Source organism: Ornithorhynchus anatinus, chromosome 15 (assembly GCF_004115215.2).
Source record: "Ornithorhynchus anatinus isolate Pmale09 chromosome 15, mOrnAna1.pri.v4, whole genome shotgun sequence".
NCBI lineage: Eukaryota > Metazoa > Chordata > Mammalia > Monotremata > Ornithorhynchidae > Ornithorhynchus > Ornithorhynchus anatinus.
In genome coordinates this window covers 16,505,696-16,532,230 of record NC_041742.1, presented here as the reverse complement: position 1 = coordinate 16,532,230, position 26,535 = coordinate 16,505,696, and the positions used below count along the sequence as shown (strand labels likewise).

The 26,535-nt window shown below is 41.7% G+C and overlaps 1 protein-coding gene across 5 annotated transcripts in view; it reads right to left on the bottom strand.

The window, feature by feature from the left end:
- Positions 1-26,535, bottom strand: part of RPS6KA3 (ribosomal protein S6 kinase A3) — a 74,157-nt gene that overhangs the window by 8,814 nt on the left and 38,808 nt on the right. For 3 of the 5 annotated variants that reach the window (XM_029079684.2, XM_029079682.2, XM_029079683.2), the window contains 15 exons: positions 21,141-21,221; positions 18,841-18,920; positions 16,543-16,649; positions 14,917-14,954; positions 14,537-14,679; positions 11,539-11,609; positions 10,348-10,436; positions 10,166-10,230; positions 9,963-10,065; positions 6,341-6,465; positions 5,030-5,155; positions 3,884-3,973; positions 1,732-1,890; positions 380-541; positions 83-159 (listed from right to left, as the gene is read on the bottom strand). In XM_029079684.2, the coding sequence (XP_028935517.1) occupies positions 83-159; positions 380-541; positions 1,732-1,890; positions 3,884-3,973; positions 5,030-5,155; positions 6,341-6,465; positions 9,963-10,065; positions 10,166-10,230; positions 10,348-10,436; positions 11,539-11,609; positions 14,537-14,679; positions 14,917-14,954; positions 16,543-16,649; positions 18,841-18,920; positions 21,141-21,221 (1,516 nt within the window). Of the gene's footprint in view, positions 1-82; positions 160-379; positions 542-1,731; positions 1,891-3,883; positions 3,974-5,029; positions 5,156-6,340; positions 6,466-9,962; positions 10,066-10,165; positions 10,231-10,347; positions 10,437-11,538; positions 11,610-14,536; positions 14,680-14,916; positions 14,955-16,542; positions 16,650-18,840; positions 18,921-21,140; positions 21,222-25,719; positions 25,801-26,535 lie in introns of those variants that run through there. The other 2 variants (XM_039914245.1, XM_029079685.2) reach the window with 2 other exon arrangements.

The window sequence follows — 26,535 nt, the reverse complement described above, 5'->3', positions numbered from 1 at the left end:
AACATGAAGGAGGTGAATTATGAAAAATGGAAAATTATGAAAAAGGGAAAATGTGCTGATCAGAAAAGGAGTATGAACTCACCCAGTGAGCATTGTATACAGAAGGACACCAAGACTCCATATATCACAAGCAGCATCGTAGCCTTGTCTTTTTAAAACCTGTGCACAGCAATGTTCTGTGTTATTTCTATTCATTCATTTTAAGTACCTACATTTTTATAATGCCATTGAGCTATTCACATTTCGACAAGAGCAAGATAGTTCCATTTTCAAATCCATTTCAGAGCTGCGTAAGGACAGTACGAAGTATTCTTTTGTTGCCGGAAACAAGCAATGCAGAGTTAATGAAATAAATCAAAGCCATTGAGATCTCTACTACCTCTGGAGCGACAAAATTTGCGGTATAGCACGGAGTCATCAGAAGACCGTTTTCTGCTCTGAGCTGCTTTGCAAAGCCGAAGTCACAAATCCGAATAGACTCCGGGTTACCGGACTCATCTACGTAAAGAATGTTGCTAGGCTTCAGGTCTCTATGCACCACCTAATGGAAAGCGAAATAGAAGGCGCATCAATCGACGGCATTTAATGGGCGCTTACTATGTGCCGAGCACTTTACCGATATAGGGGAATTAGCAAATATGTTCCCTGCCTGTAACAAGCTTACAGTAAATACCAGACATTCTGGATGGTAAAAATTTCAGTTATAACACACTTGGCTGCTGAACTATAAACACCCCACCCAGTGGGAATGGGGCTGTGTCTAAGCTGATTAGCCTCTATCTACCCCAATGCTGAGGACAGAGCTTGGCTCAAAGTACTTAAACACAATAAATGAAATTAAAAAAAAGAAGATGGACAAAATGGCATCGAATTGTATTCAAAGATAGAAACTTTTTTTTTTTTTTACACAAATCTCTCATTTTTATTGAACCTAAAAAACAACTATTGCCTCCTTTTCTGATTCTCTCCAACTGGACAGAAATTCATGTTTCTTCCGGTGTTATTACAAAAAAAGGGAGAAAAAAATAATTTATTTTAAAATTGCATAAAATCCGAACCTGTAGTGAACAACTGGTCTAACTAGTTGCTAAATATATTTCAGTGATCGACTGTAAGCATGGGCCTCTGAGGATTTAAAAAAAACATCCAAGGGTTACTGAAAAATGAAGGATCAGATTTTCATTTTAGTATTAGAAGCCTGACACTCCTTTTCCAAGAGAAAAAGTTACTTTAAAGTACCTACCTAGATAGAATGGGTTACCTTTATTACCCAAACTTTTTTTTTCCTTTTATTTTGTCAATATGTGCTAGATGGGTGACTATGCTGTATAGAAATCACCTTTGGGTTCATGATTTTAGTCACAAATAATAATGTTGGTATTTGTTAAGCGCTTACTATGTGCCGAGCACTGTTCTATGGCTAAAGCATGAGCCTGAGAGTCAGAAGGACCTGGGTTCTAATTCAGCTCCGCCACTTGTCTGCTGGCCTTGGCAAGGAACTTTACTGCACTGTGCCTTAGTCCCCTCATCTGTAAAATGGGGAATAAGACTACGAACCCCATGTGGCACATGGATCGTGTCCAACCTGATTACCCTGAACCTACTCCAGTGCTTAGTACAACGTATGGTACACAGTGCTTAGCAAATATTATTAAAAAAACCACGAATGGAAAAATAATATTATAAATGTCACAGATGCAATCAGAGATGTAAACATAATTTGAAGCTTACCCCTTGTGCATGAAGATACTCCACAGTTTTCGTTATTGTGAACAGCACGGCACTGGCTTCTCTTTCAGAGAAAAACTTCTGTCTCAGAATTTTATCCAGCAGTTCGCCACCTTTCATAAGTTCTGTTACCACATATACATATTTTCCATCATCATACACCTACAGATTATAAATCAAAAAAGAAATTCTAATGAGAGAAGAGAGTGAGACAATCTCTAACTGCATAAGTGTTTGAGTGAAATACCACAGATCCACGCCAAAGAAAAAAAATGACTCGAAATGTGATTACAATAATAGTGATTAACATGAAAACTGGTATCAAAACGGTTTCCCACAAAGGGATTGTTACAAATTAGGATCTCCACTGTGGAAAAAATCTACATCTGGTGGAATAATTTTGAACGGTTTTAGGAAGTTCTCCTATGTAGGAACACAATAGCTGGGGTGAACACAATAGCTGGGATGAACTTCAAATCTAAGGAATTTGTAACTAAATTCACATTCAAAGGACAGTTTCACCAAGCACAAAAAATATAACATCAATCAATCCATCAATAGTATTTACTGAGCGCTTATTGGGGTTAGAGCACTGTACTAAGTGCTGGGGAGAGTCCGATAAAATAGAGATGGTAGATACGATCCCTGCCCTCAAGGAGTGTACGATCTAAAGACACCTTTTCTTGTCCTCCCACTTCGTTCTGTGTCCCCCTGATTTGCTCCCTTGATTCATCCCCCCTCCCAGACCCACAGCATTTACGTACATATCTGTAATTTCTTCATTTATACAAATGACTCTCTCTCTCTAGACTGTAACCTCGTTATGGGAAGGGAATATGCCTGTTACAGTGTACTTTCCAAGCACACAGTAAGAAACATAACTGACTGACATCTTTAAACCTTGGAAAAATACTTGTGAGAATTTCTCTGAAAAACCAAAGACTTCTGAGAGGTGTTACTAGTTCAGTGACGGGGAATTAACGAAATACCCATACTACAATCCTGAAAAGAACTGTCCAGTTTTCTCTCTCTTTTCCCAATCCCTGTTCCTCACGTGGAAATGAGTACCCCAATTGCTCCCTGGCAAGCTTCGCTCTTTCACAACCCCTCCATAGGCCCTTTCTGTAACACACACCCTAACGGGAGGGTAATAGCCAAAAGCCCCGGGAAAGCTGCTGTGTAGATTTCAGGACCAAGTCCACCTAGAGAGATCTGCCACTTTTCAGCCTGACATCTCAGGACAGGAAGACACGCAATCGATTAAAAAAATCCAGTGGTCCAGCGCTTAGAACAGTGCTTGGCAACAGTAAGGGCTTAACAAATACCATAATTATTATTATTATTATTATCATTATTAATCCCTGATCTACCTCTGGTCTGCTGTGTGACCTTGGGCAAGTCACTTCACTTCCTCTGTGCCTCAGTTATCTCATTTGTAAAATGGGGATTAAGATCGTGAGCCCCATGGGAGACAGAGACTGTGTTCCACTTGATTTCTTTCTATCTACCCCAGTGCTTAGAACAGTGCTTAGCACACAGTATGCACTTGATACCTTTAAAAAACGAATATATTATTCTCCAAGAGAATAAAAGTTCTCTTCTTTGATTTGCGCAGGCCTCCAAAAAGGGAAAGAAGATATTGTACTGGACCAAACGTATCTTTACTCTTGATACTTCTACAGAGTTCTAAGTTCCACACAAAATTCAGATCTCTAATTAAAACCCCAACGGGTTCAAAAATGTGAGGGACTTTGAGTGATCAGAATCCTCAAAAACCACAAGGTGGAAAGGATTGTATTCACTATTATTTATGATTTGATGTACCTAAGTCAAAGAGGAATAGGCAAATAGGAGAAGGGGAAAACTTCATATTTTTCTTCCATCGTTCCCCATAATTGGTTTTTGACAAACGAAAGTATAGGAGAGCTGTCTCAACTTTCTCCGCCAAGCACTGTTATTACAGTGGCACCACAAGACTCGGAAAACAAGTTTACCTTGAATCTGAGCTGACACCATGCAAGCACCTGACCGTGACCAATTTAAAACATGAATATTAGATACCCAAATTATGTACGCTGTGCTTCGTGGGCTGCATCCAAGTAATAGAACAACATTCCAAAGACACAAAGACTTCAGAAAGAAAAAATCGACTTACATCTTTTAGAGTGATGATATTTGGGTGCTGACCATACCGAAGAAGGATCTCAATTTCTTCTGTTGGATCTCTCTTGCTCTTATCAATAATCTAAAGGGCGAGAATATTTTATAAACAATTATAAACAACTGAGCATCCCAAGATAATTAATCTGCATCACACCCCATCTAAATCCAAGTCAGAGATCCATCCTCAAAATAGAAAACCTTGCTTGGAGAGTCTTCCCTGCTAACAGACCTCAGTTAATGAGAGTCCTCTAAATAAAAACATACTCCTTTATAACAGACATGTCAATCTATGTTTTATTAATACACAAAGTGCAATTCTATCTCATCCACATCCTTGCTCTCAGAAATGCATCTAATACTTTTACAATTCCAAAAGAACGATCAGTTAAGGTGAAAAAACCAACAAAACACACACACTTGGCATATGTTTCATCTCTTCACCTGAAGGTCTTAAAATTCAGTGAAAGCAGACAACTACTGTCCACTGTGAAATATCAATTACCTGATAATGATAATAATTAGTGGTATTTATTCCGTGCTTACTATGTGTCAAACACCATTCTAAGCGCAGGGATAGATCCAGGTTTTTCAGATTGGACACAGTTCCTGTCCCAGATGGGACCCCCAGCCTAAGCAGGAGGGACAACAAGTACTGAGTCCCCATTTTACAGATGGGGAAACCGAAGCACAGAGAAGTTAAGTGACTTGCCCAAGGCCACAGGGCAGGGAAGTGGCGGAGCTAAGGTTAGAACCCAGGTCCTTTGACTCCCAGGTGTGTGCTCTTTCTAACAGACCAAGCTGCTCGTCTCTTTGTACTTCCACTACTGAAGCCACTTCAAGTCTTAGCTACCCTCTCTGTGTGGGCCTTGCAGTTCTAGAAAATGTCACTGTTACCAGAGAATATCTGCTTCTGGGAAGGGTTATCTCATCAACTGTATGTAACGCATAACGTGGGAACTAGATATGGATAGCTGACCTGCAGAAATAGTGCCGGATTCCCCACTGACTTTCTATTTTATAGATGTTAGTCCTACCATAAACCCAGGAATTACACTACTTCATTGCTAGCTGACATTCCTTAGCAGGCAGTGTTCAGCATGAAAGTATTTATAAAAATCCTACCAAAATGTAGAAATACCTTAACAGCATATTCCATGTTTGTGGCTTTGTGTATACATCTCTTGCAAATGGAATAGGAGCCGACTCCAATATCTTCTTTTACTTCATAGCCATCGGTGAACTGAATGCTGTTCCTGTGCAACTGCTACCAAAATAACATTGTCAATTGATGACTACTTTAACAGGCATTAATATCAAATACTATAAAACTATTTTCTACATGCATTTTGATTTCAATATTTCAGCCAGAACCCTCCTACATTTAGAACCTATTTAGAATCACTATTATCTTTTGAGATTAGGTTGCAACAACTCATTTCCCAAGTTAAGAAATTATAAATTAATTGAAAGGTCCGTACTGTGCATATATATATATGTATATGTATATATATATATATATGTATATATATATATATATTTAAATGGTATTCATTAAGTGTTTACTACATGCCAGGCACTGTACTAAGCACTGGAGAGGATGCAAGCTACTCAGATTGTAAACAGTCCCTGTTCCCAATGAGGCTCAGTGTATTACTTCCCATTTTACCAATGAGGTAACTGAGGCACAGAGAAGTGAAACGACTAGCCCAATAGGTAAAGAAAACCTCTAGTAGAATACCAACTGACTCCCTTAAAACAACAACAAAAAAATCAAAACAGCAGGAATATGCAGTAATAGAAAACACTGTCACCTTATCTTGCTACTGCACACAACGTTAATTTGGACACCAACCTGGACTCTAAACATCCAAATCAGAAATGCCGGTTGGATTTGAACTCCAAACTATACTTGTATTAAAAAATTTTCTTAACAATCTGTGTTTATTTAAGACTCTAAAGGACTGGAGATGTTGAATACAACGGGGTTCTACTTACTAGAGTTTTGGATCTAGTGCACAATATTTGTGGAGAACATGAGTACCAGAGGCACCCCAAAAAAGGGAGATAGCTTCTGTTTCAGTCAGGCAGTCATTCATATTTATTGGGTGCTCACTGTGTGCAGAGCACTGTATTAAGCGCTTGAGAGAGGTGACTAGTTGATGGACTGATTAGTGTTTGGAGTGATACAGAAGGGCTAAGCCTCTGGGATCCAAGTGTATGTCGAGGCCAAATACATAAGCATTCTTTTTTACTGACAGTGTTGTAGCACAGACTCCCATAGGTTAGGTCTTTAGTTAAATGATCTCATTTTTCTGCCCGGCTGGTAGGAAACTCACTGAAAACTGAGAGGCATGAATTGTGACATGGTACATATCAAGGGGAATGTAATCGAGTCTCAGCACGAGCCACCTGCTTCTGTCAAAACACTACATCTTTCCAAAGGACTCACCTGAACAATTGAATGTGCTCCGACCGCCTGCATGGCTTGGTTGTCGTCATCTGAAGTAATAGCGACGAAACTGAAACCCCGGAAGAGCTGGTGTGCATTAGCGCTTGGGGGAATTCCAGGTGAATCTGATAGGGATAAAAAGAACTTGTTAGTACAACTGCCCTCAAAATACCATAGGCTTTAAAGCAGTCAATGGCCTCGCTCCCTCCTACCTCACCTCATTGTTCTCCTGCTACAACCCAGCCGGCGCATTTCGCTCCTCTAATGCCCACCTTCTCACTGGACCTCCATCTCTCCGCTTACCTCTCGCCCAGGTCCTTCCCATGTCCTGGAGCGCTCTCCCTCTTCATATCCGACAGACAATGACTCTCCTCAGCTTCAAAGCTTTTTGGAAGGCCCATCGCCTCCAAGAGGCCTTCCTGACTAAACCCTCCTTTCCTCTTCTTCCACTCCCTTCTGCGTCGCCGTTGCATTTGGATCTGCTCCCTTTCTTCACTCCCCACCCAGTCCCACAGCAATTAAGTACGTATCCCTCATTTATTTACCTAGATTAACATCTGTCTCCCCCTCTGGACTGTAAGCTCCATGTGGGCAGGGAACATATCTACCAACTCTGTTACACTGTACTCTCCCAAGAGCTTAGTATAGTGCTCCACACATAGTAAGTGCTCAATAAATACATATGATTGATTGACCGACTACAGTTAAGTCACAGAAAATTGAACATGTCTTCACAGACATCTACAAACCACTAAATTGGGGGCCGGGATCACGTCCATCAACTTTACCTACCGCACTCTATTCCCAAACACTAAGTACAGTGCTCTGCACCCAGTTTGCACAATAAAAACCATGGATTGACTGTGGAACTACTGAGGGCCTAAGAGGAGGCCTAAACAGCAACTAAATTGAGATCAAAGGAGGATTGGGAAATGCATTCCTCTAATTCTCCTCCCTTCCTGAGAACTACGTTTCTCCAAACCCTCTAGGAGAGTGGAACCTTCCAGAAGGAAATAGGACCAATCCAATATGAATTTAAGAAGACTCCAGTCTAGTGACAAGACAGACAGAGCTTTGAAATTCTAGACAGGAAGAACTTTTAACCCCTCTATTTCCTCTTTCCATTTTTCCCCATCTTGGTCCCTAGGCATTGGCCTAGAAGGAGCAGAGGCTTGGTAATCAGAAAACCTGCATTCTAATCTCAACCCTGCCAGATACCTGCTGTGTGACCTTGGGTGAGTCACTTAACTTGTGTATGCCTCATTTTCCTCCTCTGTAAAATAGGGATTCGATACCTCTATTCTCTCCTACTTAGCCTGTTGAGCCCGATGAAGGTCAGGGACTGTTAGTCTTCATTACCAGGTACCTACCCCAGCACTTAGAGTGCCTGACACACTGTAAGCGCTTAACATTGGCCACCGTTATTTTTTATTACCATTAATGTCCCTCTCGACAATGTTGCCATGGCTAAGGCCAAACATCTGTACGTCTCAACTAACTGCCCAGAAAAGAACACCGATATTTTAGCCTGGAAAATTCTCCTCAAGGATTCTGGAAAGTGCAGCAAAATTAGATAAATTGAATGCAAATGGGCAGAGGAAAAAAGTCTGTTCTGATGTCTCCACAGTAATCGAAGACACAATTCACCATAGCTACATCACCATATTCTGCTATTTAAGTTAAAAATCATTTGCCGCCCAAAAAAGCCAATTTAAAATAGTTTAAAATAAATGCCCATTTCAAGACTTTTAACAGCGAAATTATGTGCAATGAGAATTGGATATACCTATCAGGCATATTGACATGGATAAGTTTTCCTTATACAGCTTCACCATAAGAGATGACAGAATGAAGACTGTTTCCATAAAAAAAGGTTAAAAGGAGGTGACAAATGGGATGAGAACGACATGCTTAATAAAAAGGGATGCAGGATGCTTTTACAGCCTACATTTACAAGATGATTAAAATGGACTTGGAGAAATTCACAAAGAAGTTGAGAAGAGCAGAAATAAAATAGGAAGGAAAAGTTGAAGTTGAAAAAACATAAGGCTGGAACAACAAAAAAAACCCAGAAGCACTGGGCAATGGAAATGGAGCATGGACATCACATAGAAGAGAGAGCCACAAAATAGCTATAGAATTCTATGAACATCTCTTCTCATTCAAAAATCACAGCAGGCCACATGGTAAATTGATCCCAGAACTGGGAAGAAGATCCATTATTCATGCTTGGAAATATGGAAAGTGCCCAAGAAGTGTAACATCAATCAATTGCCTGAAAATTTTTATATTGTTTTTATAAAAGCTGTTGAACAGTAACTGAGTCTGAGACATTGTATATTGTTTGGGGGCAAACTTTACAATGGCTTCCAGAACATCCTGTGAAATTGGTTACAATTTCAAAGGGATTGCTGCAAAGTAATTAAATACTGCATGGGACCACGAAATAAAGCAGAACCAAATTGGAAAGCCGGGTTCTGAATGCAATCAGGCATAGAGGACATAGCCAGTTTGTAAAATGTCCCAAAATACTGAAAGTGGAGTATCTCATGTAAAATGCCCAAGGCTTGAATTGCCCAGAGACTGTCAATAGTTTGTTTCTTTTTTTATTCTATTTGTTAAGCACTTACTATTCGTCAAGCACTATTCTAAGCACTGGGGGAGTTAATCGTTTATCTGGTTGAACACGGTCTAAGTGTGCAGGAGGAGGATTTAATTTCCATTTCACAGATAAGGTAGCAGGCACAGAGAAGTGAGGTGACTTGCCTAAAGTCACAACAAGAAACTGACAGTCACATTAGAACACGGCTCCTCTCCCTCATTAAATTGGGGTTTATCACAAAGTTAGAGAAACCAACTGGACAGCTACCAGGCCACAAAATACCTGTTGTTTTATTTGTAAAGCCCTTATTATGTGCCAGACAATAACAATAATAGTAATAACTGTGGTATTTGTTAAGCGTTTAGTATGTACCAAGTGCTGGGGTCGATACAACGTAATCACGTTGGACACAGTCCCTGTCCCACATGGGGCTCACAGTATCAAACCCCATTTTACGGATGAGGGAACTGAGGACCCAAAGAAGTGAAGTGACTTGCCCAAGGTCACACAACAGGGATGTGGCAGAGCTGGGTTTGGAACCCACATCCACTGACTCCCAGGCCTGTGCTCCTTCTACTAGGCCATGCTGCTTCTCAATATTTATCTGGTTTAAAGATAAATTTGGTCTGAAACATTTTAAGAGAGCAAAATTTAATGTTCCACTTAAGTATACAAAAACAGAGCTAGGGACCGAGGCTGAATAAAAGGTGATTGCTAAAACCCGTGTCAAATCAATCAATCAGGCAATCATATTTGAGTACTTACTATGCGCAGAGCACTGTACTACGCGCTCGGGAGAGTTCAATTTTCAGTGTTGGTGTATAAGTTACCTGCCCACAAGCTTTCAGTCGAGAGGACTGTAAATGCCAATCAACTCCATTATTCCTGTCACCAGGTAACCAACTCCAAGAATACAACTTAGAGGAAAATGACTTCTAAAGGACAACATCAAATAGGGTTCTAAAGGATAAAATCTCCAGGGATCCTTCTACAGAGACGTATACATTATCCATTCCTTACCTTTGGGAGTTTTGGCTGTAAATTCAGGATCAAAATAAAATGTATCTTCAGGTCTCCCCGTTGCAGGTTTAAAAGGTGGAAGAATCTCCCTCCTGTATAATTTCTGGGGCCAAAAGAAAACACAATAATTATGGATATGTACATTAACAAGAATATTCGGTTACGGAGAAGCTTTTGAAGTGAGTGCTTTATTCAATACTTACATTCCAGTCTATTGTGGAGAAAAACGCATGGCGTTTAATCTCTTCAACTCCATCTGGACCTGCTCCTATAAAATAAAAATCAAGCCATTGTGATATCTGAACGTTTAATGTCATATATATCTATTAAGAGCTTAAGAAAATTCACTCTCCGGTTGTCTCTGAAAGATCGTGAAATATTTTACCTAATCTGTTTGCCGGATTTCGCTTGAAAAGCATGCGCAAAAGACTCTGAGCTTCAGGACTCAAAAACTGTGGCATTCCAAGTTTGGCTCTAAAATAAGAGAAACAATTCAATCCAAGTGTCAAGATCCTGACTTCTAATATTTTTTTCATCAACTTCCTTAGTGGCCCATTAAAAGAAAAGCAGTGCATGCGTAACATCAGGAAGCTGGCTTTACCTAGCACGAGTAATTACAGAAATTGATATAGCACTTATTCCCACAAATAGCTCAAACCAGTGAATCTCTCTCAACCCAACAAGTTAAACTTAGGATATCTGAATTTAGCATTACCAGAAAAGTGTTGGTTGGCTCTGAACCAAAGAAATATTCAAATGACTATATTCAGTTGGTATACACGTCCTTAGTCAATCAAACGCATTTATTGAGCGCTTAGAATGTGCAAAGCACTGCATTAAGCATTTGGGAGAGTACACTATAAACAGACACACTCCCTAGTCCAGGAATGATCACAGCCACGTTGGTCTTTGTCCAACCTGATGAGCGTGGACCTACCCAGTGCTGAGAACAGTGCTTTGACACACAGTAAGCGCTTAAAAGACATCATTATTCTAAATTGTCATGTCTCCTTCAAAGTGAACACTGAAATCACAGAGGACTCAAGGTTGAATAACTCTTTAAATGTCTCCAACTTTACAATCTCTCCCCATAACTCATTCCACTGTTTTATTAGCACGTTAGACAAGGAATGCCCAGCCAAAATGCTTCTTTAATTGAAGACTACTTCCTCTCATTTGGGCTTCAGGAAGCATCTTCCTTACAAAAACCATCTTTTCCCTGTTGGATTACATTATTATTATTAAGTGCCAGTGAGTTGCTTTCGATTCAAAGCGACTCCATGGATATACTTTCTCCACAGGGTCTTGTCCTGCCATAATCAGCAATCTTTCTAACGGTTCTTTCGTTATCGTTGTTATGGTCTCTATCCATCTAGCTGCCCAGTTGCCTCTTCCATGTTTTCCCTGGACTTTTCCTAGCCTTAGTGTCTTCTCCAGAGAATTAGTCCTGATTATGTGAATTACATACTAAAGCAAAAAGCCATTTTTCAAGTTAAAACATTCACATAATCATCGCCAAAGATCCAATTCACACAACATAGGTAGTTGTCTATTTTAGAACAACAAGGATACTCACTTCAGGATCATTGTCATGGTTTCTTTTCTGTCTTTCCCTTGGAAAGGTAGAGTACCAGTGAGCATTTCAAACTGCCAAGGACAATTTTCAGACAATTAGGCAATTGAAAAACAAAACAAAAACTACTGCAAGATAAAAATAATAACTGTGGTATTTGTTACGTGGACAGCACTTATTATGTGCAAAGTACTGAACTAAGCCATGGGGTATATACAAGCTAATCAGGTCCATGCATGATGGGAGAATGACAACGTCACAATCAGAGGGTTGACTTTTCTAAAATGTCACCCAGTAGGAACCAGGGGATCCATCACTCATTTTATTGTTCTATTACCACAAAATAAATTCTGCTTTTCCCCTTAGGAAAATGAGAAGAAGCATGGCCTAGTGGTAAAAACACAGGTCGGGAAATAAGAAGACCTGTGTTCTAAACACAGCTTCACCACGTCCGCTGTGTGACCTTGGGTAAGTCAACTCACTTCTCTGTGCCTCATTTGCCTCACTGGTAAAATGGGGATTAAGACTGAAAACCCCACTTGGAGAGAGACTGCATCCAACCTGATTAGCTTGTACCTCCCCAAGTGCCCAAGTGCTCAGATTGTAATCGGAAGGACATAATAATGATCGGATTTATTAAACTCATACTAGGAGCCAAACACTGTGCGAAGAACTGGGGGAGATTCAAGATAATGAGATTGGACGCAAACCCCATCTCACGTGGGGCCAAGTGGCTAAAAAGTTGGAAGATCAGGCGGTTTATCCCCATTTTACAATTGAGGAAACTACAGCTCGGAGGGGTTTGACTTGCTCAAAGTCACACAGCAGACAAGTGACCGAGCCAAGACTAAAATCCGGGCGTCACAGTAGTGGTGCAAATAGTAGTTAAGTGCTTATTCTTTGTGAAGCTTTGTGAGCATGGCATAGTGGATTGATCACGGGCCTGGGAGACAGGAAGGTCGTGGGCTCTAATTCCAGCTCTGCCACTTTTCTGCTGGGTGACCGTGGGGAAGTCACTTCACTTCTCTGTGCCTCGGTTACCTCATCTGTAAAACGGGGATTGAGACTGGGAGCCCCATGTGGGATAGGAACTGTGTCCTACCTGGTTTGCTTGTCTCCACTCCAGCGCTCAGTATGGTACCTGGCACACAGTAAGCACTTAAATACCACAGTTACTTTATAATACTTATTATTACTGAGCACCGAGAAACAATATTTGGGTGAGCCCCCTCAGGCTCCCAATCAGTGTATAATGGGGGGGATGGGGACTAGAAATAAATATGTAAGGAAAGGTAAAATAATAACACAAAAGCAACATAAAAGACAGGGATAAATGCAAAAAATAAAATTTAAAATGCAGCAGAGAAATGTATCTAGAGGAGCAGACTTTTCAGCTATATATGGAACAGACAATCCAACAGTCCCAGCCAGCTCCATGTTCGCTTCCTAGCCACGCTGTCTCCCCAGGATATGAAAAATTAAATGGGGAAAGTCTCCTGGAAGAGGAGGGATTTCAGAATGGTGCTGGAAAATGGAGAGAGCTGAGGTCCGGCAGATTGGAACGGGGGCTTTGTGGGGGGACAAAGGGCATGAGCATGAACTCAGAAACTGGAGAATCAAGGATGAGGCGTAGTGAGAAGAATGTGAGCTGAAGTACAGTGGGAGAACAGAGTAGATAACTATGACAGCAATAGCCAATGGGGTTCATTCATTCATTCAATTGAATTTACTGAGTGCTTACTCTGTGCAAAGCACTGTAATAAGTGCTTGGGACAGAATAATATAACAATAAACAGACACATTCCCTGCTCACAACAAGCTTACAGTCTAGAATGCCTTTAAGCAACAACTTCAGAGTTTCTGCTTGATTTCTAGAAGAAGAATATATCATTTTTCAAGGAGTTGGGAAACATTTGCCGTGATGTTTTAGAAAAATTAATAGGGCAACAGTGTGAAGAATGGTTTGGAGAGGGGTGAGGCTGGATCCGGGGCGACCAGAAAGGAGGCTGACAAAAGTTTTGGGAAGGAAGATGAAGAGTTTACTTTTAGTCATATTGACATATTGCTTAATTATCAGTATGAACTTATTTTTATAGTTAATTGGAAGTTTCTCCTAAAAAGGATCTACACAGGCACACTTTAGATTGACAAAACTCCACCCAACAAGAGATCTTCCAACATGAATACTACAGAAAGAAGATGAAAAGAGAAACAGGAAAAAAAAAATTTGGATAGCTTTTAACTGTAGGCCAACATGAAAAGCCAGCCCCGTACTGCTGACAATGAGATGTTTTATAGGAGGATTTGTTGTAGTTCAAACCTAATTGTGCTGCTAAAAAGGATCATTTACTGAAGACAATTCTCCTTGTGGAGTGAGAGAACAAACTGTATAACCCCATGGAGTGAAGAGAAATAACTGTGAACATTCCTACAACCGACACGGATAGGAGTTGAACTTTTTGCCGGATACGACTTCGGAGGGGCAATTGGCCACGAGCTCCCTGGTGTTTGCCAAGATCGGAAGTGCTGAGGTGGCCCGCCTCCTCTCAGAGATCCACAGATCAATGGTATTTAGTGAGCGCTCTGCGCGGAGCACTAGGCCAAGCGCTGGGGAGAGCACCGTACGACAGAATTAGCAGACACGTTCCCTGCCCAGAAGGAGCTTCCAGTCCTCCTGAAGTGGGACAGTCACTTCACTTCTCTGGGTCTCAGTTACCTCATCTGTAAAATGGGGATTGAGATTACGAGCCACAATTGGGCCGGGACTGTGTCCAACGTGATTGGCTTGCACCCACCTCAGCACTTAGTACAGTGCCTGGCACATAGTAAGCACTTAATAAATACCACAATTATTATTGTGTTTTTTTCCCATTCCAACTCAGTACATACGTAGAGACGTGTTTTTACATGATGAGATTTGGACACTGCTTAAACCCTACTTGTTCATTCTTTTAAACATCATCTCTATAAATGCCAATTCTTTCTTTGAAGAGAAACTTACCATTAAAACACCAAAAGACCACCAGTCTGCGCTTTGGGTATGACCTCGTCGATTAACTACTTCAGGAGCCATATATTCTACCGTTCCGCAGAAGGAATAGGCCTTCTTCTCATGGTCGATGGACTCTTTGCTCAAGCCAAAATCTGTAAAAAAGTGTTTCGATTTTCACTTAATTTTTAAACTTCAGACTTTTTTTTGGTCAAGAGGTCCAATTGACAAAGACAGGAACTTGAAGCTTTTGGTGTTTACAGACAAAGTTTAGGTTCTGATTTTAATTCTTAATTCACACTCCAGGGGCAACTCTAAGAAGAGTGAATAAGGTATTCCGGGAAATCAGTGAGGTTAGGAAGAATACTGTGTAAATTTAGACTTTAACTAACCTGTCAACTTGATATGGCCTTCTTCATCAAGCAGTATGCTAAAAGACAATGATTTAGCAGTTTAAAAATAGTTATTTAACACGATTGAGAATATTTCTTTTAAACGTAACTAAATTTACAATAGCTGTAAACAAATCATTGTTTCATGCCAAAATTTCCATAACATATCTAAGGAAAAAACATGCCATTTAAATTCTGGCTGGAAACCAAAAGCTATCAAGTTAACACTGTAAAAACCTTTGAAGAACAGTGTTGCTGCAGCTCACACACTGAGCTATACTGTCTACAGTCACCTGACATTTTATAGGTTGTTTTTTTCAAGTCACCAACTGGATAACTCACACTCTTCTAAAGTAGCCACACTCTCACCCACAAAATTTGATATCTTTAGAACGAGATACTTGGGAAACGTCTCTCGTTGGAAAAATTCCAACACTTGTTTTATGTTTATACCGAACATCTTGAATTATAAGTTTTTGTTCACATCTCCAATGCAGTAGGTGACAAGGGACTTGTCTGTTTTGAGGGGCGAGGGGCAGAATAACCTATTCAGATGTGAATTTATAAGCAAGGAAAGTCATTGTGTTAAAGATGCTGGGCCATCACCATAAATTCACATTTTTTATTAAGCCATTTGGTGTTAATAACTGGGAAGAGACAATACCTCCCAAATATTGCATGGGAAAATTACTACTTCATTATAAGTTCCACATGGGCCCCTAATTCCTCATCCAGAGTCTAAAATCCTGTGGCATTACAACTAACTCCCCTGCTCTGGTGGATGTGCTCAGTGGACAAAGACCTCCGTGAGCTGGAGAGGAGGAAACCCACACCTGCAAACAAAATACACTTTTTAAAATGACATTTGTTAAGTGCTTATTCTGTGCCAGGCACTGTTCTAAGTGCTGGGGTAGATATAAGGTAATCAGGGTAGACACAGTCCATGTCCCATATGGGGCTCATGGTCTTAATTCCCATTTTACAGATGAGGTCACTGAGGCATAGAGAAGGTAAGTAACTTGCCCAAGGCACGCAGCAGACACGTGACAGAGTCGGGATTAAAACCCAGGTCCCTCTGATTTCCGGACCTGTGCTCTATCCACTAAATGCTGCTGCTTTCCAAATAAATACACAAATGGATAATTTATGGAAGTGAAACTCTTTCTATGTTCCCTTCCAATGAAGACTGAAGGAAGTTTTTAGTGTTTCTGAGAGTCTCTTTGTATGATCTTATAAATATTGAAATTATAATTTAAGATTCTATACAAAAATCCAGAAGTGAGCTATTAAACCTTCTCCCTTCAAAGGTCCTCACCATGCAGAATATGTATATGTGTGTGGCAAAAGCGAGCTTAATAACGCAAACAGGCAGGCAATGCGGGAGAATATCACCGTCACAGAGACCCCTTTCAATCAAAACACAACAGCTGGGTCAAATTCAGTTCCCATCAACTACTTGACAATTGACCATTTTGTTTCCATACTCCCTGGGAAAAAATTTCATTATCGTTTTAAGATTAGGTTGATAATTCTGCTGATCACTGAAACTGCCTCTATTTGAACAACATTCTGATTTGCCTCGGTATCACTAGTGATGGAGGTGATGGATTACACTGAATTCCTTACTTTTCAGGTTTTAGGTCTCTGTAGATTATTCCAAGACTATGCAGATGATCTAAAGCGAGTGCAAGTTCAGCCAAATAGAATTTGACGTCTTCTTCTGTGAACATCACCTAGGAAACAATTAAATGGTTAATTATTTTAGCACACCCATACTGAAGCTTAAACTGCATTTAAAATACTTTAATGAAGTACAGCATTTGAAAATGTCTGAATTACCCACTTCATAAATGACATTTTATCCTAAACACCCTCCACAACACAGAGAATATCCATTTTCCCCCAAAGTCCTGAAAGTGGAATTTCATACATCTAACCCTGTTCTCCCACTTATTTTCATCTCTTCAGCCCTCAGAAGCAGAGGCGGGCAAGGGGGAGGTAGATTTCAAACTGACAGCCCTGAGGTTTTCAAGCCTTTGTTTAACCTTCGGGTCACAATGTCTCTCAAAGTCTAAAGCCTCCACTGAGGCTCAGAAGCTAAATAACAACTTGAAAAGCTGAGTGTTGTGGATTTAATTCCTACCGTAGGCTTTAATCTACTACCGTTATACAATCTAACGCCTGTGGCTCAGCGGCTAAACAATTCAAAAAGCTGAGCTTTGTGTGCTTTAATTCCAACCCTAAATTTTTAATCAGCTCCTGCATTCAGTCTCAGAGCCGCAGAGAGGCTAACGGTTTAGTCTGCTAATTCCCCTCCCATCTCCCTGATTCTGATACTCCCTTCCGGAGGAGGTGCTGGGAAAACTCCCATTAGCCTCAAAAGGGAATCCCGGTGATGGAAGAGAATGTTATCTTCTTGCAGCTCAAGGTCTAAATCCCATAAATGTCACCCTAATTTAATGGACGTGATGTAGTGCATTCCTATACCAAGTTGGCAAAAACCAGAAAACGTTTGTCTAAATAGCTGTGGAAGATGCTACCAAAATTAACGGCAATCGGTAAAGGCGGGCAGGGAATGTGTCTGTTAAATTGTTATACTGTCTTCTTCCAAGCGTTTAGTAGAGTGCTCTGCACACAGTATGCGCTCAATAAATACGACTGACTGACTGTAAAAGGGTTATGATCGACAGATCCTTCTGCTCTGTAACTACATATGAATACTTCTTTTACTCATTTGTCTATGTGAACAAATTGTCACAGGCTTGGTTCCAAAATTCACTGATTTTTACTTTTTGTTAGCACTACTGAGAAATAATCTTTCTGAGTTGGCCCTCCAGCAGCTTGATGAAAACCAAAATGTTTCAAACCATGCTCTCACCTCCTCAGAGAACATGTCTTCAAGGTGAGAGAGAAGAACAACGAAGTGCCCCCTTCTCCCTCCTCCCACCGCCAACTACTGGTTGGCAATAAATGGTTACATGCCCCCGCAAACGCAGGATAAATACAACTGTCACATATGGGGCATAAGCAGCTGGAAGGCACCTACTGGAGAAACATCTGGTTCAAGAGATAAATGATGAATCGGGGAGAGGATTATGGAGGGTGCCGCAGAACCGATCAAAGAACAGACTACAAACCCAGAGAGTCTGCTACGAGAGAAGCAGTGAGGTCTAACGGACAGAACCTGGGACTGGCAGTCAGAGGACCTGGATTCTAATCCCAGCTCTGCCACTCAACTGCTGTGTGACCTGGGGCAGGACACTTAACTCTTCTATGTTTCAGTTATCTCAACTGCAAAATGGGGGAGTTAAGACTGTATTATGTGGAAACGGGACAGTGTCCAACCTGATGTGCTTAGTACAGTGTCTTGCACACAATAAGCACTTAACAAATACCATAAAAAAAGAGAAGGAGAGATGAGCCTGTACTTCAAAGGCAAGAACTATCTTCCAATCTATAGCAGGAGTGTTCAATTCAGTCAATCAGTGGTATCTTGCGTGCACTTACTCTGTGTAGAACACCACAGTAGGTCCGGGGAAAGAGTACAGAACTAAGCAGATGAGCTCTCTGCGCTCAGGGAGCTGACTATCCAAAGGGTAAGCCTTATGGTTCTGAATTTCCGTGAAATATAAAGATCGTTTTGGAAATACACGTGTCTAACTTTACCGACTAATTCTTTAGAATATGCCTAAGGAGTAGGGAGACTTGTTGCAAGGAAAAATGCAAGTTGATCTGGAAAGGTTGAAGAATCAGCTGGCACAGATTAAGCTATTATGGAAAAGAGATTCTGTTAAAAAATAAACTCATGTTTTTACAAATGAAAAACTTTGTATAAAAGATTTTGATGGATTCAAGTGCTCTAGTAATTGACTTCTCGGGTAAAACCTCGGGCTTTTCCATGTTAACCTTTAAAATCAGATTTACCTCTTTGGATAAGCGTGTAAACAAATCTCCTCCCCTGAGAAAATCCAAAATAAGGTACAGCTTCCCTTCTGTTTGAAAAGCTGAAAAAAAAATCATATAAATAAGGCTCTTTCCTTAAGAATTAACATAGATCACTTTCTAAACAGAAAGTATTTTTAACAAATGATTAAATTTTAAGTCAATACAAATAACCAGTTTTTCTAGGGCTCAATGGGAATATTTTAATTCAGGGTGAAGGAAGGATACAAAGTTATTAGCTTTGCTTCATTCCTAAGATTAGATTCTAGACAAATGAATCCTGAGGCTTCAATAACAGCTAAAATGCTCTACAATCACAGACAAACTAAGGCAATCTAGCAAATGAAGGAAAATGACGGATCCTCTGGTCACCTCTGCCAACTGCTCAACTATTTACCAGGTAGGGATGGTGGAAGTGGAAGAGTCCAAGTGTAGGACTGGTCGCGGTGGAAGGGAAAAAGGAGGAAAAAGAGAGAGGAAGGGAGAGGAAGCAAGAGAAAAAAAGAGAAGAGGGAGAAGCGGAAGCAGTGGGGAGAAAGGAAAAAAGAAGGAGCAGGAGGACAGTAAAGGAGAAAGTTGGAAATATGGCGCTCAAGTGGTGAGGAAAGCCAGAATTAATTCTGCCTAAACAGAGTAAAGAAGAGGCTGGTTTGGAGAGAGGGATGTTGAGGTCTCACAGAACTGAAGCCCCTGGAAACCTTTTCTGCTTGAAAGGCTGGGCTTAGCGGATCTGATTTCAGGGGCAGAAGAAGCGGGAACCAACTGATTTTCAGAGAGCCGCTGAAAATCCAGAGCGGGACGACCCAGAAGAAAGAGATCCCGCACCCAGTCTACGGAGGAAGTTTGAGAAGTGAAACTCCAATCCCAACGAGAATTCTGCTCCTTACCGCGTCGACCGTCTCCCCAGCACGCAACGGAAATGCCCTCTGCCCAGACCTGGAAATGGGGCCGTGAAACCGAGGGCGACACCGCCCTCAAAGATAACTGCCAACTGACAGTAATAATAATGATGGTATTTCTTAACTGCTTACTATATACCAGACACTGTACTAAACACTGGGTTGGATACAAACAAGGCAAGTTGGACACGGTCCCCGTCTCAGGTGTCTCAACTCCCTTTTTACAGGGGAGGGAAAGGAGGCACAGAGAAGTGAAGTGAAGATCACACAGCAGACAAGTGGCGGAGGTGGGATTAGAACCTGTGACCTTCTGACTACCAGGCCAGTGCTTTATCCACTAGGCCATGCTGCCATTTGGATGGCTTTCTAGTCCTCTGAATCCACCTCCAAGAACCACCCATTCAACGCTCACGGCCATAAAGGAAAAACAAACATAATAAAAATGTAACTCCAAAGCATTCAGATGCGATTCTGTCAATCTTTTTCCAATCAAAATAATTCTTCGGCCCCCAAAGCAGCTCGCGATCAATAGCGCAGAATGAGATGTTTATTTTAGCACCCCATGAATAGGGCTCCCAAGGAATATTGTGAAAGCGTTATTATATGACTTGTGGGAGAGAGAAGCACATGAGAATATGTCATTGCAACAAAATTTTTCAAACCGTAAAAAGACTCATTCAGGGCAACTTGAGCAATTTGCCTTGAAGCTCCATCTGTGGTAAAATACTCGAGTTACATGACTGGATTACCACGGGCTGGAGAGTTTTCTGATTTCCATTATTTTAATCTCTCTTGGTACATAGTTTATACATCATCAGTTACAAAATGTGACAGGATAATTCGTTCCATTGTAGGCACAGACACACAGACATGGCATGAGGACTTCCAATTAAATTTCCTCTATCACAGCCTTTTCAGGAACACAACCCTCTGCTAAAGGGGACCGGCTACAGCCAAAATGCTTCGCCAGAAGCAGCGTGGCCTAGTGGCTAGAGCCCGGGCCTGCGAGTCAGCAAGACCTGGGTTCTAATCCCGGCTCCCTCACTTGTCTGCTGGGTGATCTTAGTACAGTGCTCTGCACAGAGTAAGCGCTCAATAAATACTACTGAATGAATGATCTTGGGCAAGTCGCTTCACTTCTCTGGGTCTCAGTTCCCGCATCTGTAAAATGGGGCCGAAGACTGTGAGCTCCATGTGGGAAAGGGACTGTGTCCACCCTGATTAGCTTGATCTCCTTCAGCGCTTAAAACGAAGCTTGATACATAGTAAACACCTGACAAATATCATTATTATTATTTTGAGTTGGCCTCTCAAGCAAAAACAGGGAAAACAAAATGAATTTGTGACATACTGAAGTGCAGGGGGCAAAGCTTTAAAACTCACCATAATGTAATTTAACAATAAAGGGATGATTAACTTCTACTAGGATATCACGTTCCATCTTCGTCCGAACCCGATCTCGAACTGTAAGAGAATGCCCAAACAGTTGACTAAGAATTCCTTTCGTCCTTGTTCAAACCCGCGCATTGTGTTCTTTTTCTCTCTTGTCAAAAAGTATTTTTAGAAACATTCAGAAAACGTACAACTTTACACGTGGCCTACGTTACAAATGCTAACCAATTTTTAATCTATAAAAAATCCAATTTTATGTTAGCAGGCTTTTATTCATGTTCCTGATGGGGTTTTTTTTTCCTGAAGAACCACAAATACCAAACGACAAAGGCAGTCTTTAACAAATTAAAATCAAATCAGAGCTATTTTGTTAGTATCTAAATATCCCCTAAAAGCATTATACTCAATTAAATTGAAGCAAAAAGGAAAATAACAGCAACCAGCAGATGACTGAAAGAGGAGATTCTCATGTTGGAAATGAGAAAGGAGTACAAGCCATAAAATAAAATTATTTGGATAATGACTTTATTATAATAGCATTAATAATAAACAACTAAGCAGAGCGGCTTAGTGGAAAGAGCACGGGCCTGTGAGTTAGAGGACCTGGATTCTAATCCCAGCTCTGCCAACTACTTCCTATGTGACCTCATTTAAGTCACTTCGCTTCTCTGTGCCTCAGTCTCCTCATTTTTAAAATGAGGATTAAGACTGCCAGCCCCATGTGGGACAGGAACTGTGTCCAACTTGATAAACTAATATCTACCCCAGCGCTTATAACTTGTATCTTACCCCAGTGCTCAACACATAGTAAGTAATTAACAAATACCATTTAAAACCCTGCGCCCCTTCCCCCCGCAAAAAACCCTACTGGTTAATATCGTCCATTAGCCTTGAAAATAAATAATCATTCTACTTGTTACACCTTGTCCTCTTCCCTTGCATAAAAGTGTAAGATCCTTGGAGGCGGTTTATCGTTTTTCTATTCAGAAATTCCCAAAAGCTTAAGACAGTGCACTCTAATAATAATATGCCATTTGTTACGTGCTTACTATGTGCTGAGCACTATACTAAACCATGGGGTAGATTCAAGGTCATCAGGTCAGACACAGACCCTGCCCAATATAAAGGCCCCAGTCTAAACAAGAGGGATGACAAGTATCGAATCCCCACTTTACAGCTGAGGAAACTGAGGCTCAGAGACGCTAAGTGACTTACCCACAGTCACCCAGCAGGCAAGTGGCAGAGCTAGGATTAGAACCCAGGTCCCGTGGCTTTATCCACCAGGCCATATGCTGCTTCTCACTGTATCCAGCGGGAGATGGATAAATGCGATCACTGCAACTCCTCTAACACCCAGGAGCTGTCGTTCAGCTGTGCCTGGGGAAAGAGAGGGAGTAACTAACAGGTAGGTGTCTCCCCACTGAAGGGGTTTGTTCCGAAGAATAACGCCTCAATGCTGACAGAACGACAGCTGCGTACGGGGCGGGACCTGGATAGCTCTACGTACAAGCGGGGATCAGAGTCGTGACGGAGCTGAATGGCGTCACTGAATTCTGTTACCTGAATAGGTTACTCTGCGGGGACGTAAGGATCGACTCCAAGAGGGAAAAACAAACCAAAGAGTTAGCGTGTTCTTTTGGGAGAGGGGGACGGGGGAAGCCCAGGCAGCCTCGAGATTTGGACCAACTGTGGGTGAATGGGGCAATTGGGATTATGAGTTGTGGGATGATTTCTTTCTACGTTCTTGCATCCAAGTGAGAGCCCACCAAGGCCAGCAGACTGAAAAGCACATGATGTGGAAGAGACGGTTGCCACGCTATCAAAGCTGATAAGAATCTCACTGTGGGTAACGTCGTTGCAGACCAAAAGGGGGTGCGCATGTACACACACACACAAAAAAAAACCCACACAAAACCAGCTTACTCAAGATTTCTCTGCCCCTCAGCCAAAGGGCAGCCCATGCTTTTCCCCGTTTCTCTCAATTATTTAGCATGGATCAGGGGAAGTTTTTTCACAGCCTTTTCACACCGCACCTTCTCCGAGTCCAGGCCTGTGCCAAAACAACCTCAACGGCCGATTTGCATCACGTTTTGGGGTTGAAAATTCCTATACTGTGGTCATGATTGGAGGTTTGCTAGAAATTTGCCACCTTACCAAGACTACCATGCGCAAACTCCACAGCCAACTGTTTGAACTTGGCAAATACACGTTAAGAAATCGGCCGAGCACTCAGACCTCTGGGGGTGCGATTACATTTAGTACTGTGTTCTGCAAACAGTAAGTGTTCAATAAATACCACTGATTGATAAATTACTGATAGGGAAAGTGGCTGAACGTGGTGATGTACGCTGAAGCTGAGGGTGGGATGAATGTCAAGGGCTTAAGGGGTACATCTCTAGACTTTATCCTCCTCACGGGCAGGGTTCGTGTCTACCAACTCTATTTTACTGTACTCTCCCAAACGCTTAGTACAATCCTAGGTCTGCAGGAAGGGCTCAATACCAATGACGGTTCATTAAATGCTGAAATTTATTGGCTATCTAAAGCTGTTGATGAGCTCCGGTTTATAAAACTGAAACTGAGGCGGTGCTTATTCACTCAAGTCTTGCCTCATTTCATTTCTGAGGCGGGATTGTGCAAAAATCCCCCCAGAGTGGCTCGTATCTAGCACCAGGAACCGATCAATCAGATCTACCGTCTCGATCGTATCTTAATCATTCGTATTAAGAGCACTGTACCGAGCGCTTGGGAGAGTACAATATAACAGAGTTGGCAGACATGTTCCTGAGTTTTGAGGCTTTTACAGCTAGAGAATCAACTAGATCGTCCTACGCTCGAGAATTATGATGAACGGTCCGGGGGCTAGGTACGCTTCACTTTGAAACTGGATGAAACGCAGACTGTCGGAAGGAGAGCTATGCCCATCTGCTGGAAAATAGCATAACTGTAATCCCCTGAATACATCTGTAGCGGTAAGCGTGAGATTTACATCTCCCACAGAGAAATCAGGGGAAAAAGAAGTCTCCAAGGTATTGCTGAATTTGTCCTCAGGATTATGGGGCAAGATGCAGACAAAGATATAAAGGAACTATAGTACAACGGTTTAGAGACAGACCCACGGTAATTAAATTACAAGTACAAATCCAGGAAAACAAACCACCCACCCGGAATCCACCCAACTATTGTGGCTCCTTCCTTTCCATCACCCTTCAGAGTGGGGAACAGGGAATGAAAGGGCTCCTTAGCACCATCAAGAGCCTAACACACAACTGGCTTTTATTTTTCGTTCCCCGGAGGCGGAGGATTAAAGAGCCCTGCCAGTTTCGGCTTCCAACTTGCTTTCAGTGTTTTCCAGTCCTGCAGGAGCAAACAGGGGTGTGCGTGTTTGTGTGCATCCAACAAAGTGGCTGAGATGACGGTGACGAAAGACTAGCTCAAGGGAGAAATGGGGGAGAAGGCAAAAAACAAGTTCCCCGCGCTTAGCCGGGAGGCAAATGGGAAACGAAGAAGACGGAAGGTTCAAGGGAAAACCCTTCTCTCTGCTAGACATGGTGGCCACTCATGTCAGTTGGCTTTAGGAGTAGAGAAAGGGAATCATTCTAATAGCCTTTGGTCCCCATTCGTTTGTACAATTGACTTTCTACTGTCAAAATAAATCTCGTTATTGAGTAATCTTAGGGACTTTAAGGATACTCTATTTTTATCCACTCTTTCATAACCATAGCACGAGATGTCGTTAACCAGAGGAAACAGAGACAAGATCCCTTTTCCCCTCCCCAAACACTGCACATAGGTACCAGAAAATCCTTTCCACTATACTGCAAGCTCGTTGTGGGCAGGGAATGTGTCTGTTATACTGTACTCTCCCAAGCGTTTAGTACAGTGCTCTGTACACCATGAGCACTCAATAAATACATCGTGCCTATGAATTCCAGTGGAATCTCCCAGGGGCTAAATACAGTGCTCTGCACAGAGTGAGTACTCAAGTACCACTGACTGATTAATGACTGAATGACTCTTCTCCAGTAGCAAAAGGTGTTAAAATAGATGTGGAACAGGCTGTCAATAGGGACTCTCAATCAATGACATCTCCTGGTCGCTCACTGTGTGCAGAGGACTGTACTAAGCGTTTGGGAGCGCTGGTAACTAAATGTGCTTGCCTGAATATCCGTGACTGCCTTAGTTAATCTAAAACTTTAGTTAATCTTTGTTAGAGAAGCAGCGTGGCGTAGTGGATACAGCACGGGCCTGGGAGTCAGAAGGTCATGGGTTCTAATACTAGATGCACTACTTGTCTGCCGTGTGACCTTGGCCAAGTCACGTCACTTCTCTGGGCCTTAATTACCGCACCTATAAAATGGGGATTGAGATCATGAGCCCCGCATGGGACTGGGACTGTGTCCAACCCGATTACCTTGTATGTACCCCAGTGCTTGGTACAGTGTCTGGCACACAGGAAGTGCTTAGCAAACACCGTAATTGTAAAAGTCTGAAATGCACCTGTGCTTCAGTCAGGACAAGGCTCAAAGGCAATTTAAAAAAGAAAGAATTTAGAGACATTATCTAGTACTTTTAGGGCATAAAGGTCGTTGCTCCTCTTTACACATGCTGCTTCTTCAACTCGAAAATAATTCACAAATTCTGAAGTAATTCATCTTGAAGGAAACAGAGGACAAAGGCTATCAGTATTCATAACCATAATAATGATAATAATAACTGTGGTATTTGCTAAGCGATTCTGTGTACCGAGCACTGTACTAAGTGCTGGGGTAGATACAAGATCATCAGGTCCCACGCATGGGGCTCCAATAAAAACAGTAGGGAGAACAGGTATTGAAACCGCATTTTACAGATGAGAGAACTGAGGGCCAGAGAAGTGAAGTGATTTGTCCAAGGTCAAACAGCACGTAAGAGGTGGAGTTGGGATTAGAACACGGATCCTCGGACTCCTAGGCCCGTGTTCTTTCCAAGGCCACGCAACCCTTGACGTGTAAAACAAATCTCAAATTGGGAGATGTTAGAACTCACAATGCTTTCTTCTCTTCCGTCCTGTTGTTTCACCCAGAGCCGCTTAATTTCCCAGGATTCCCTCTCTTTCCAAGACCTTTCCCCTCAAGTTTCAAACACTCCAGGGAAAAGAATCTCTCCCATTAGCCACTTTAACAGCTGCTCACCTGCCTCCACAATAATTATGGTATAAAACCCTCACTCCCTGGCAAAGCACTGTGCTAAGTACCAGGGCAGAGGCAAGAGGATCAGATTAGACCCAATCCTTACGTGAGGGCTCACGACATAAAAAGAAGGGAGAGCCAGTTATCTTGGCTCCAATTTTCTGGGGAGGAGACTGAGGCCTAGAGACGTAAAATGGCTTGTCCAAGGTCACAGA